Raw genomic sequence first — 13,172 nt, forward strand, 5'->3', positions numbered from 1 at the left:
TTAGCCTAGGTGAATGTTAAATTGTAAGGTGCCCAGTAAGATGGTGCTTTCGTGAGCGGTTTATTAGCGACAGCCGTTGACTACAACTGCAGTGTGGCATGGCAATACCTTTGAAGGAAAAAGGCAGGCTTGCCCAAAACCATAGAAACGGAATGGGTGGATCAAGAGGCCGAAAAAAAAGTCTCAATCAGGAGAGTAAATAGGATTAGTAGTAAATTCAAGCGGCCCGGTTTTTGCATCGATTGGTGATGATGTGTCTATGTTTATATTGACATTAGGAAAGTCCGGCGCTAAAGTTGTTGGTTTTCAATTTCACGCCATTCAAAATAGATCAAAATAAAAGTCAAAACCACTCAATAAATTAAATCCAGAATCTGAGAAAAGAAAGAAGGCAACTAGGCAAAAAATCTCGCCAATATTCATGTCACAGCAATTTTTCTTAAACAAGACATATGGAGAAGCGTTTTCCGCAAACATAGCGGCCGGAAACTAACAGAAACATCTGTCACTGAGTTTGCTACAAAAGCGTAAATTTATCTCTCGAGGAACTAAAAACATTAAAATAACACTTTTTCTAATACAAGAACGGTTCGTTCAGATAGCCAAATTCCCCGAAATAAATCCCGAAATAGGTCACTTTTTAACCAACTCGGCCGTCATGTAAATGCTACGTCACGCAAAAGTTTAGAAATTCCGGCAAGCGTTTTCTATCACAAAATCAAGACCCATTCGGAACAAAAATTTATGTGAATAGTAGTTTTCAGCTGCTCTTACACATCATTGAAGTAATATATCGGGTAGTCCCCTTCGCAGCCGTTATTAGAGTCGCCACGCACCGATCCTCCCCACTAACGGCTGCTCACTCGAGCTCTGCATTCCTTTCCTAAAATTGACCAATAAGGAGCAGGCTTCCATATTCTGGAAACCTGGTCTTTGGTGGCAAATGTAACGAGAAATATGACTGGCGGGCTGCTAACAAGTACATGCATGTTATTGGGTCTCAGTAACAAAGGGGAAGGAATGCAGAGCTCGAGTGAGCAGCCGTTAGTTGGGAGGATCGGTGCGTGACGACCCTAATAACGGCTGCGACGTAGACTATATATCTGGAGGATGAATAGTTTTGTAGTTTGAATTTTAGTGACGTCTTGTGAAAGCCAGCAACATGCACGGATCTTGGCGTTATCTGACTTGTCGAGAACATGAGCAAAACAGTGACCCAAGAGGAACGAATACTGTCCAAGGTAAAGAGCCTCATTATAGTTTTTTAATTTGTAGTCAAATCCTCGCGAAATAAAGGCTATTATCGTTATAACCCATCAAACATTTTAAAATTTGATTTATCTGTTCTGCTCTACCAAAAAACAGGATGAGTGTAACAGAGTTAATCCACTGAAAAGTTTCATTCTCAAGGTGATCCTTCCCAAGTTATCTCCAGACATAGTGACAAGTTCCAGTGCAAATATTATTACCACGCCCGTTGCGTCACGATGTTTTCTTGGAAGAGGAAAATGTGAATAATACCGCTTAGGCTGTCCACGGAAGTAATTTACGCTCCACAAATTTAGCTGTTTCTAGACCGTCTTCTTGACAACAGAAACGGTCTAAAATAACTTCAGAAGGATTAACTGAAAACAAGGCCTATATGGAAGGGAAAGCTTAACTTGAAGGCATAGCTTTCAAGCCACAGTTTTCATTTAGCAAAACTGGCAGAGAGAAAAACGGATTTCATAGCCTTCGGCATGAATAAATAAATTCTGAATAAATTTTAGAAGCAGCGTGTAATTGTTGTTAGTAACCTTTATTCCATTCGCAAAACTTTTGAAAGTTATCGTTAAATACTGCACTGAAACGCTTCGCCAAGCGCATGAAGTTTTGCACCCTTTTTGTACTGTCTTTTACTTTCGTGATGACCGATTCCACTTCGGAATCTTTGCATATCCCCGTCAGAATAGTTTAGAATTAACTAAAGTCTTATTAATATGCTGTTTGCCGTTTACCGATAGCCCGGTATTCAAAGGATTAAAACCACTTATATTGCTTCAAAATAGAATACATGCTCGATAATTCTTAACGAGGGATTAAAGTGACACAAATTCGGTAATCAATCCACATTTTTAGTGAATCACATTCAACGTACATTTCCGACAAAAAAAGAAACGAAAAGAACAGACCATAGATCAGCAAAGCACGTTTATTTGTTTCGATTTTACATAGCATTTAACGCACCAAATTTACAGTTATCGTAGTACTGATCAGTTCTGAGCAATAAAAAGTCTCTTTCAACTTATTTTAGGCTTTAAACTACACGCTTTTTTCACGTATTCTCTTTTACGCCCATTGCAACAAAAAGCCTAAGAAACAAATTGATCGAAAACGCATCTATCACGAATCTTTCTCTTTGTTTCCAGATTTCTACTTAATAACACAGTCGTAAGTAACTACTCTTTAGAGCTGACAGAAAACCTTTAAACGGTGATATGAAGCTGTCAAACATATTCGTTAAACTGAGCTGATGAATAACTCTCTTATTTTATGTTGCGCATATGTAGTCGCAACAGGTAGGAATCTTGTAACTTTTACGGACAGATCTGCAATTATCTTGCAGTCTTCCGAAGGCCAACTGATCATGGCATGTAACATAATAATACATGAAAGTTAAAAATGCTCTCTGCTCAAACTTGCACTGCAAGTCCCAGTGCTCGTCAGGACGAATGCAACCTCCTTTAATTACATTTTCAAAAGGATCTCTTCCAAGCGCTTCAAGGCAGAATTGAAAGTTTGATTCAACACTTTGACGGCTGTTTCGGATGACTGAAATGTAAAAGACAAACAAAAGCGTTATATTCAGGAATCATTTCAGGATCTCAGGTCTCAGGCCTGGAGAGAAATAGCTGTGCAGCCAGGGAGGGGAGGGAAGATTCGAACAAAGGGGTGTTTCTTCTATGTGTACTAGAGACCAATGGATAAACCTTATACATAACTGCCGGGTTTACTTCATTCAGATCTTATAGACGAATTTATCTTCCTCAGTCTACTTTTTTTTTTTTTTTAACTGCATATACATTCATTAACTTTTCTAAGTGAAATTGGTTTCCTCTGGTTGATTCATTTATTATCAGGGTTAATGAAAAAAGTTGTTTAGCAAACCTTTATTGAAAATACCCCTATATGACAATCTCGTTCCCAGAGCCCACGTGTCTTTTGGTCTTGGCGCTGACCAAAAGACACGTGGGCTCTGGGAACGAGATTGCCTATCTGACCGAGAGGTGGCCGGAGGAGATGCGTAAAATGACCCTATACCGTTATATACTGCTTTATATGAATGTTCAAAAGCTGCTAAACATTTTCTACGCCTAAACGACTAGCTTAACTCCTTGAGCATAGGAGAAGAGCGCTATAGAAATAAAGTTATTATTATTTAGGCGTTGCTAACCTTTACGCATTACGTTATTAATTACGTTCAAGACATTTCAGTCTCGTCAGGATCGGGTATCGAATACAAGACGAACCCGAATGGTGGCTAATTCGATAGCAAGGCGTAACCACCGGCCACAACACATGACATCATTACGTCAAGGAACACATTTTCGATTCATTTTCTGCGCCTAAACGACTAGCTTAACGCCAGAGGCTACTGTGTACTCTTAACTTAGAACAATGTTAATTCGTTCAAGACGTTTCGGCTGGTGCTTGAGCCTTCCTCAGTTGAAATATTAACATGAGTACAAGTGATTCAAAAAGCAGCACGTCGAAAGCGCCCTTAGCAAAATTCTGTGTAAAAGTTTCAAGAAAACGTAGCGTGAGAATTGTAGACTTCTGGGTTGGCGATGTAGTCATTTCCAGATTACCAATAGTGAGTGTCAGACCATTATCTTACAATGTTAATTAGCTCATGATTATCACTACTCTATTGAATGCATGTTGTTTGATTGAGCACTAAAGAGATTAATGTTAGCAACACATCAAAACTTGTCTACTTACAGCTAACAGTCTCGTTTCCATCGTTTGAGCTGACTTTGGTGTTTGTCGTGTTATAAATGGGAAAAGCTTCGCAAAAGTCCAAGATCTCCTTCGTAAGAAGAAGTTTGCTAGCCTGTCCATTTATCATGACAACAGTCGACTCTGTTACGACAGGAAGATCATCAGCTAAAGACGACACCTTCAAATGTAAAACGTTTGATCAACTTAAATCTAACCTCTGCGTCTGAGCAATTTAAAGCAGGATAGAATTAATTCCGCGTCGCCTTTATTTGCTTGTTACAATTTTGCTTTAAATTGTTTTTTTTTTCTTGTAGTGACAAATGCTGTACGAATTTCCGAAGAAAATGCAAGGTCAAACAGGCTGTTCTTGACTAATCATATCGGAAGTCATTAATCCGATTTAAACTCAAAATGAACATAACTTTTAAGAACCCTCTCAAACTTTATATGGCATTTTTCTTCAGTTTGTCTTTTTTTGCTTTTGACGGGATTCGGGTGAAGATCTTGTACAAAGCGTAGGAAACAATTGAAAAGAAACTGCACCGTGGGATATACCTATGACATTTAATTTTTATTTAATTAGCAGTATTTCTCTTTGACTTCCCTCTACGGTGGAGGCACAGTTAGTACAGTGCAATGTTTAAAAATCGCGGTAGTAAACATCAAAAACAAAAAAAAAAAAAAGAAAAACAGGTTAAGACTGTTATGTTGAAAGGCTCTTGACCCAGCATCAATTACATAATGGTCGCTTCTACTAGGTAGCTGCAGGCGCCACATAAGTTCCTTTTTTATTATATAAACACCAGTGAAATACCAGGGGAGCTTTCGCGCGTAAACATGATATCTTCACATTTGAAAATAACATGTTATTTCACACGTGAAGATAAGATGTTTCTACAAGTCTTAAGATTGCTATTGCTATATTTACATAATCTCTTAAGGTGGCTCGAGACAGTTTCCAGCACTTATATTTTGATGGGTCGTAACAACCACTCTTTATCACTTTATGCAACAATCACGGTATCAAAAAGCTGGCCAACCATTGGTGAACACGTTGTTTTTATTTTCGTGACACAATAGGTTACCATAGCAACATTATTACTTGCTAAAAACACCCTTTTTTACACTGTATAATTCAAAAACGGCACGGTGAAATTCTTTTACATTATCACCATTTGATAAGCATAGTAGGACGCAACTTTTGGCAGAGTTTAAAAAAATTCTATAGGTGGGGTTCAGAGCCACCTTAAATTTTCGAAAATTTAAGGTGGACTTGAACTTGGACAGGTATTACACCGAGTTCCCTACAATAACTATGGGCAAAGCTTGAGCCCGGAGCTAGAGTATTTACCCGATCGAGATCAGCTTTCAGCTGCGATGGTGGAGAAATAGATAAGTCCAGTTCTGAAATGTAGCAGATCTTTCGGGACAGAATCCTGGTAACAGTGAGACGCTGTAGACGCAAAATGTGTAAAAGTTAATGCTGTAGGTTTTCCAAATTAAAAGGAGATGTACAAATGTAACTTTTGAGCAAGCTTTTGGAACTATGCAAGATCCCTGTATGAAGCAAGAGTTTGAATGAAGACGTTATAGTTGGTGTGCTATCAAGATCGTGCCCTTTACTTAACTACCTTCTTATTGCGAATTTATTTAGGGCATTGTAGAAGAATCAAGACTGTTCTAATTATCAATGGTTGTTAAGCTAAATTCTAATCAAATATAACAATGAAAATCACATTGGGCCAAATAAATGAACTTTCGATTTAATCAATGTCAGCTTCAACATTCGCAATGTAATGTAAATAAGCAATTCTTAATGTAAAATGTGAGGTTAGTAATAGTGCAAATCAATATATTTTGGATTTTGCTTTACGTATTGTTATCTAGTGGAGTAAGACGAAAATAAGGTATGTAAATAGTGTGTTTTGTAATAAAAATAAAAAAAAAAGATAAGAAAAAAGAGCTTTAATCGCGACGACAAAATTTCAATATATAGTTCAGGACAATACAATCATGCTATCTAGAACTCAGAATAATACCCTCAAAACGTACCTTTTTAAAGTCATGGTAGAAATCAGCGCCCTCGACGTTATTATAAGCGGGAACTCGGAAAACCTCGACGTCTTCCTCTTCATCGATTTCGATTCTCTCTGTGAATTTTGTTCCGTTCTCCTCAAGTGCCATTTGATAGCGAACAACCTAGAGAAACAGAAGCGCCTTAGATTGTCGGAGTCCAGAGATATTCCAGTCTTTACGTGTAGTATGTAATTATGTGGTTATTTCGTTATTTTTAATACCTTTATATTCCTTAATAGATAATATTTTTAATCGTACTTTCATTCTGTTAGCTAAAACACAAAATGTTCACAATTTGTTGGTTATCTTAGACATAACAGCACAAATCTTATTATCGTTACAAACAAGAACTATCTAGTGAAATTAAGCGGACCACAGTTTGTGATTTAATTAGGTAGTACATAACTTGTTGGAATATCATTCCAAATTAAAGCTTACGCTGAAATTTGCTGATTGACTACAACAATCCAATCACTTCAATCTATTGTAGCCATTCCCGCCATGGAAAGGACAATGCGATCAAATATTCTTAACCTATTGTATAAATCCTTGCAAATAATTAAATAGCTTATCGCCATCAAGGTGTTTATAAATGTCAACACAATACTCGATTTTCCAAAATACAAGCCGTTCTACCTTAAAACTCCAGCCATTCTTGGAAGAAATCAAATGGACCGAAAATTTCCACTAATAACTATAGAAAATTTGATTATACTTCTTAAAGTTGTACTTGAAACCCCGTAAAATGCCGATCTATTTCGTCACTGGCGCCCCGGAAATGCAAAACGTAGTTTTTAGTCAAAAGGAGAGTGCCCAACAACTAAATAACTGACCAACATAACTGTGCACATCTAAGGCCTATTTTCTTTGTGCAAGGGAATTTTATTTTATCTTAATTAGCTTAAGGGGCTATTGAACACTAGCTAACACTCAGCCCGCTAACAAAAATAAAGACATATTTAAGAAGAGTGCAGAGCAGTCTGTCATGTGTACATGGACAAAGTGAATGTTAGAACTAACCTCTCCCTGTGTGAAGGGCAGAAGGCATAAATACGCCAGGCCGAGAACTGCAAATGAGGAGATCTAGAGAGCAAAACAAGAAAACTAAAATGGAACACTATCCGCTAGAAGAAACGTAAATTAAGACAACTTACCTTCATAACCAGACACTATCTGTCGCGGTCGTGGGGTGACTATCTGAGCAGATAGTGAGCAGAAGAAGGTACGACGGCACAACTTCAATATTCAGCTCTCGCAAAGTTATGAGATTTCCTGAGAGAGGTTCTATTTTATAGTTTCTTCGAGTAAGCACACAGTACAGCCCAGTACTAATGATTGACAGATGAGATCTATTGAACATTTCCCTTATTTCCTTAATTAAGTTCTCTTTTTTTTATCGCTGAAGGAAGTGTAATTGATCTTGTCCTGAAACGAGGTTGAGATACAACATAAGGAAGCTAAAGCAGAGAAAGAAAATGCCCAGAAATGTTTATCTTACAGGCTTGTAATTAAAGCAGGGATATCACCTAACAAGCCTAGGATATTATGGGCACTATAACCTGAAACGCGGTTTGTCATACAAATAAAACCAACACTTTTGGTCCTGCAAAGGGGATGAGAAATTGTCTAAAGGACTTATTATTATTATTATTATTTTATTTGGTTTTTGGAAAATCACACAGAACAATTTAGCGTGAAGCCTTCATATGCAGCAAACAAATAACGCATTGCAACAGTGGTGAGAGTTGTACACTAATGTAACTTACTTGCATGGTCTTTTAAAAGTTACGCGTTGTGAGGCTTTATTGAACAAGGTGCACATATTGAGTCGCATTTTTCTTAGTCCATTCTGTCTGCGAAAGATTGTTTGCAGAGAGGCGAATTGTTTTAATTAAATGAAAAAAAATTCAATCAAACGTGCTCTCTGTCAGCGCATCGCAAATTGCTGGAGGAGTTAAGGTCGTGACTTAACAAAAAAAAAATCATGGATTATCTTATGTCTTGTTTTGAGCTAATGGAGCAAAAAGAATAACATATCAAATGAACAGGGGAGAAAAGGAGTTTAAGCTTCTTCTGCTACACACTCTAGTTCGAAGATGGGCTTTTTCGTTTTGCTTGGTGAAGCATTCATTTTTTTATCGGGAACTTGGCTATATATACGAAACGACATGATCCCACTTGTTTGAGCCACTCGCAAGCTAATGTACATGCATTTTACCTAGATCTTCTATCCTGTCTGTCCGGACGCATGTCACGCTATCGTCGCTTTAGGTCTTGACAATTTTCGTTAGTATCGATGCATTGTTTCCCTCATAAGTGATGGTGTTCTACGGTGCTTAAAACGTGCCGAATGCCGTAGAATTTTCCAGAACTCTTGAAATCGCCTAAACACATTTTACTCGTTCTTTTCTCCTATATGTCAATTTTTTGTGCACCGATGAAAAGGTTACAGTGTTGGCATGGCTTGATGTTTGTCTGTCCTAACCGATAAAACAGTATCAGGGGCGTAGCCAGGATTTTTCAAGGGGGGTGGGGGGGGGGGGGTCATACGGTGCCAAAGCGAGGTTCCTCACCAGATTTTCATGTCGTTTTTACCACCTGTCACCTGTTGTAGGTTGTTTGCTCAAAACATGGCTTACAAGGGGGGGGGAGGGGGGTAACGGGAACCCCACGACCCCCGTTGTTGTGAGCATACATTTTGATGGGCGCCACGGAACAGTTGGGTCAGGATTATGATGGAATCAGTGCTATTGCATGTCTATCAGCATGGTGTTTCAGTATATAATAACGGCTGCGAAGGAGACTAGCTTTTCGCCTGCTAAGAATGCAGAAGTAAGTGTAGCACAGTATTTTCCATAGCATGCAAAATGGATGATTTATTCATTTTTTTTAAAGCAAAGCACGCGGCGAGGACATAACCTCGTATTAGCGATGTTGCTTTAAATAATTAGATCAGGTGCTCGAGATTTCTATCGCGTGATAGTGGACGAGTAAACTATCGCGCATAGAAATCGAGCCCGAATAATCTAATTGTTTTAGTATTAAGCCTACTAGGCGTTTAAAACGTTATTTTAATCCTCTTCACAGACACTTCGAGAACACCAAGAAGCGGCAGTCATTTTGTTGACAAGGGCACTCTGCCTCGCGAGTAGCTAAACCAATCAGAGAACGGCAAGCATGATAAAGCGCTAGCAGATTGATAACAAATATAGACCGTAATCAAGCCAACCAGAAGGGGGAAATTTGAACTTCATGACCTGCAATTAGCAGCCACAACTGCAAACTAGCATTATTTCTGTTTCACTATGGAAGCCTCTTTCTCCCACTCTGCATGTACTTTCGCTTTAAGTGATAGAATTAACAATCCTCACGGATGACATGGGTGAATATCAGTCCTCATTTCAATTATTACTCTAAATTCATGAGTCACAGAAGAAACTGGAAGCAGACTAGCTACGACATTTTGCTCGCTCAAAACCAAAAGTTTCATTGTTTCATCAAGAAGGTGAGTTGAAAGATTGTCGTCAAGGTTGCTTGATTTTTGTTCATTATAGTCTCTCTACGTCGTTAATATTTTCTTTCTTTTTGAAACATTACTTGAGAACGTGATCGAAATGTTACGCAATCAGTCACACAGAGGTTCTTGGCTTTAATTCTACAAAGTTAACAAGGAAGAATTTCCAAATGTCATTCAGTATTGAGTAACTAATATCATTACCCTGATAACCTAGTCTAATCCGCTTTGACCTCCAAGTATTGTAACCTCCCTTTGTTTTGAATTAGTGACTTGAACACATTTCAGTTAACAGGTGCATTGTTCAACATTTCCTTTTCAGCGACAACGGAACCCCAGTAAGTGAATAAATAAACGAGACACCCTCGGTCCGTTTTCTAACGACGCAGCGATACTTCACACAAGTTAAAAGGACAACTGCGTGGAAATCCTGAAAAGTCTGTACAGCAGCTTGAGGAGATCCCGGCTACATACAGGACTTGCTCAGAAATGGCAAGTAAAAATACAAAATTGATATCATGAGTGTTTTAATGTTCCCAGTTGTGCTCGATAGTGATTGGACGTCCTTTTTTTTCTTTTTCTAGGATTCCAAGGCTGTCTCATTGCTCTTGTTTATGGTCTGCATCACGGCCTGTTACTCTTCTCATACAAAGACAGTTACAGGTATGTTAAGTCGTGAATGTCAGTCTAATTGCTAGCAGCCCAATAAAATCGACGCCCAGATATATATAAAGCAGTGATTTCCAAAAGTCTGATTTGATGGGGCGTCCAATTGTAAAGGCTATAACCTATGCTCTGAACTGGTCATTTCTTCTATGGCTTAGTTTTTGTCAGAACCCCAAAAAATTATAAACTGAAGCAAGCGCGCAGTAGCGGTTATTTTTCAGTGAAAACGTGCGTTGCTAACGCAGCCTGATACCTGAGGCAATAAAGCTCAGTTACTTGGGGTAACTTTTTGATTTCACAGCGTGAAATTGGAGCTAAAACAGTTTGCTCTATTGTTCAGCAACAAATGAAACATTACATTGTGAAACGGCACTGTTGCATATTTGAAACCATCGTACTCGACCACACAGTATTTCTGTATGTTCCAGAAATAATTGTATCAATACACTTCAAAAATCCAAAGAGCGGCAACTACCGCAGCCTTTGTTAAGATAACAATATCTAAAGTCGCCGTTTCGTGTTGAACGTCCGTTTTGACTGCTTCAAAACCAAGACCTGGTCAACAAGGCAATGTGATTGACAAAAAAAAAATCTATGTGCCTTAACAATCTTTCCTTAAATATGCTTCTGCTGGTTACCGAGCCTGCTATTAATGATGTCTTTTTTTTCTGCAGTATCCGCTGGAAGCTTCAATTTCTGTCCTGGCTACGCACTCAATCCCTTTTTCAATGTGCGCGGTTCTTGTCCGCACCCTCCCTGGGCTGTTACGTGCCATTTTACACGACTTGTTAAATGTCCTCCACAGTCAGGCGGTATTACTTGGACCTGCACTGTTACAGTGCGCCCATCTTGCTGTTACTATGTGTGTAAATAACAACTTTGTTCAGAAATGTTTTGTCCACTATATCAATGTATGACTCAGTGATAAATACAGATTGGTCTCTACAGTAATAAGCGTTAAACGCCCAGAATTAAAAACACTTTTACTTTGTGATGTAATAAACCACCATAACATGTACAAATACTTTGTGTGATCATTTATACTTCATTGTTACGCATCAGTAAAAGGCACTGCAAAAGATGTGAGGCGGTTGGGGGCAGGAGGGGGGGGGGGGAGGAGCGAAAATTAAAAATAATCATTACGCTAGGAAAAAAAGAGAAGATGAAAAACATTATGTCCGCAGTGGGCAACGCAGGGGCAAAAATTCTGGTTGAAGAGAAGTGCACCTTCATACTAAGACTATGAATTTAGTCCAAGAAATAGCCACTATAAATTGATTAGTTTCATTGCGCCCAGAAGCTTCCGATAGATTTATAATTAAGTTATCCCAGAAGACAAAGATGAAAAAATTCTAACGCGAGCATACCGAAGCATTCCGGCCTATTTTATGATTGCGTACAAACTGCCTGGCGTAGACTTGAGTCTCCAGTTCCAATTTCAGCTCTTTTCTATGCTATGACGTGGACCTAAAGCAACTTTTGGCGATTTTAATGGACCTAATGGCGCAGCAATAACGGATATGTACAAAATTGTCGAAAACACTCTTCGAAATTACGTTGAAGATCCAACTCATCATTCGGGAGGCTACTCTTTTTCTTAGGGAGGAGGGGATACAAAGAAAAAACACGCTCTTCCTCCTTGGACTGTACTAGCCGACATTGCTGCTGGCTATTTTAATAAAAGTCTGGGTCTCAAAAACAAATATATCCTCTATTCTGTTGGAAAAGGAAACTTTTCGCACCAGATTGAAACAACATCAAAAGCTCACCTATAAAGCCAGACACGGTACAACATCTCGTTTCTCATGGCCGCTCCATGTTTTACTTTGCGGGGAACAGAACTCGTGATTCACCCTCGGTTGGCTGCAGCTGGTCACTTTAAAGTGCACCTAATTCCAATTTTTCTCGCTAAAACGAATCTACTTGTTATTTGAAATACTTCGGCGAACAAAAAAGCTCTTGGGATTTGGATAAATCCTCAATTTTCTGTGCCCAGACGAAATCTCGAAAACAGCTCCAAAACACCGTCATTTTTGTTTCACGACCGAGATTGACAATAGTAAAATTAAAACGTAAACGATCGTTGATTTTGTCGAACAGATCGAACAAGCGAGTAACTTTGTGAGAATCATTGAAGAACTCTCAGTGAAATTAACGTGATAGAAACATAGAGAACATGTTTTCTATCTCTTTTAGAAAACAACGTGACGAAGAAAACGAAAACAACTTGTTAACTTTGACTATCAAAATGTAAATTCTCATTGCTCGCGCAATCCATACATCAACAGCGCGTTCTAGTTGTGTCTCCACCGCGCGTAATTTCTTAGGAATGTTTTCTAATATACTTTTCTAAATACATTCTCCGTGTTTCTATCGATAGAAACACTCGTGAAGGTTTGGGAGAACTCGAAAAAGCTGTGGAAACACTCACCTGCTGATCTTACAGCATTTCTTGTTCTCGCAGACTTTCACTCGTGTCTTCTATTTGACAATTAGACTACGAGCCCGAGTTTTCTATGAGCAGATAGTCAACGAGGCGCAGCCGAGTTGACTATCGCCCCGTAGAAAACGAGGGCGAGTAGTCTAATTGTATTAGTATAAATTTACAATGACATAAAAACGTAAAGTAACGGTTAGAAAAAATGTTTCATTTTGTTTACGTCAACAATTCAAAGGTTTCAAACACTGCGCGCGATGTGCACTGAGGTGTGGAACGCATCACGTGCTCAAAAAGTTCACAAGTTCATTCAGCTCACCGATTTATTCAGCCGAGCGAAAATGCAAAGATGGAGCTCTTTTTTTAAAAGCATAAAAGCGTTTTAAAAATATTTTGCGACGATAATGGATACAAACAGAGACTCGGCCCACCAGTCCCAAAACGAAGACAATTTGCGACCTTTCCTCTTGGGCTAGAGTTCTTAAATGAGGCACGAAA

The 13,172-nt window shown here is 38.7% G+C and overlaps 1 protein-coding gene, 1 long non-coding RNA gene and 1 pseudogene across 5 annotated transcripts; 1 reads left to right on the forward strand and 2 right to left on the reverse strand.

The window, feature by feature from the left end:
* LOC138005174 (NLR family CARD domain-containing protein 4-like) overlaps positions 1-989 on the reverse strand; it is a 2,709-nt pseudogene extending 1,720 nt beyond the window's left edge.
* Positions 990-2,177: 1,188 nt separating this feature from the next.
* LOC138008823 (uncharacterized) lies at positions 2,178-7,556 on the reverse strand. Its single transcript, XM_068856117.1, has 6 exons — positions 7,212-7,556; positions 7,078-7,140; positions 6,034-6,180; positions 5,333-5,434; positions 3,982-4,159; positions 2,178-2,811 (listed from the first exon to the last, which is right to left on the reverse strand). The coding sequence occupies exons 1-6, from the start codon at positions 7,215-7,217 to the stop codon at positions 2,531-2,533; spliced, it is 777 nt and encodes a 258-aa protein (XP_068712218.1). The 5' UTR covers positions 7,218-7,556; the 3' UTR covers positions 2,178-2,530.
* A 224-nt stretch (positions 7,557-7,780) lies between these two features.
* LOC138008824 (uncharacterized) lies at positions 7,781-11,259 on the forward strand. 4 transcript variants are annotated; one of them, XR_011124274.1, is made up of 5 exons: positions 8,809-8,889; positions 9,145-9,586; positions 9,894-10,063; positions 10,156-10,234; positions 10,912-11,259. It is a non-coding gene; the product is annotated as an uncharacterized lncRNA (long non-coding RNA). The 4 variants fall into 4 exon arrangements; XR_011124273.1 differs by having other exon boundaries at positions 8,813-8,889; positions 9,145-9,562; XR_011124276.1 differs by lacking the exons at positions 8,809-8,889; positions 9,145-9,586 and adding an exon at positions 7,781-7,795.
* Positions 11,260-13,172: the final 1,913 nt, after the last annotated feature.

This window comes from Montipora foliosa, chromosome 6, assembly GCF_036669935.1.
Source record: "Montipora foliosa isolate CH-2021 chromosome 6, ASM3666993v2, whole genome shotgun sequence".
Taxonomy (NCBI): domain Eukaryota; kingdom Metazoa; phylum Cnidaria; class Anthozoa; order Scleractinia; family Acroporidae; genus Montipora; species Montipora foliosa.

Excerpts from the sequence above, each read along its gene's own strand:
- LOC138008823 (XM_068856117.1), bottom strand. Across the intron at positions 4,160-5,332 it reads TGAAAGCTGATCTCGATCGG|GTGTCGTCTTTAGCTGATGA; the intron begins GTAAATACTCTA and ends TTACATTTGAAG. Across the intron at positions 2,812-3,981 it reads TGGAAACGAGACTGTTAGCT|TCATCCGAAACAGCCGTCAA; the intron begins GTAAGTAGACAA and ends TTTACATTTCAG.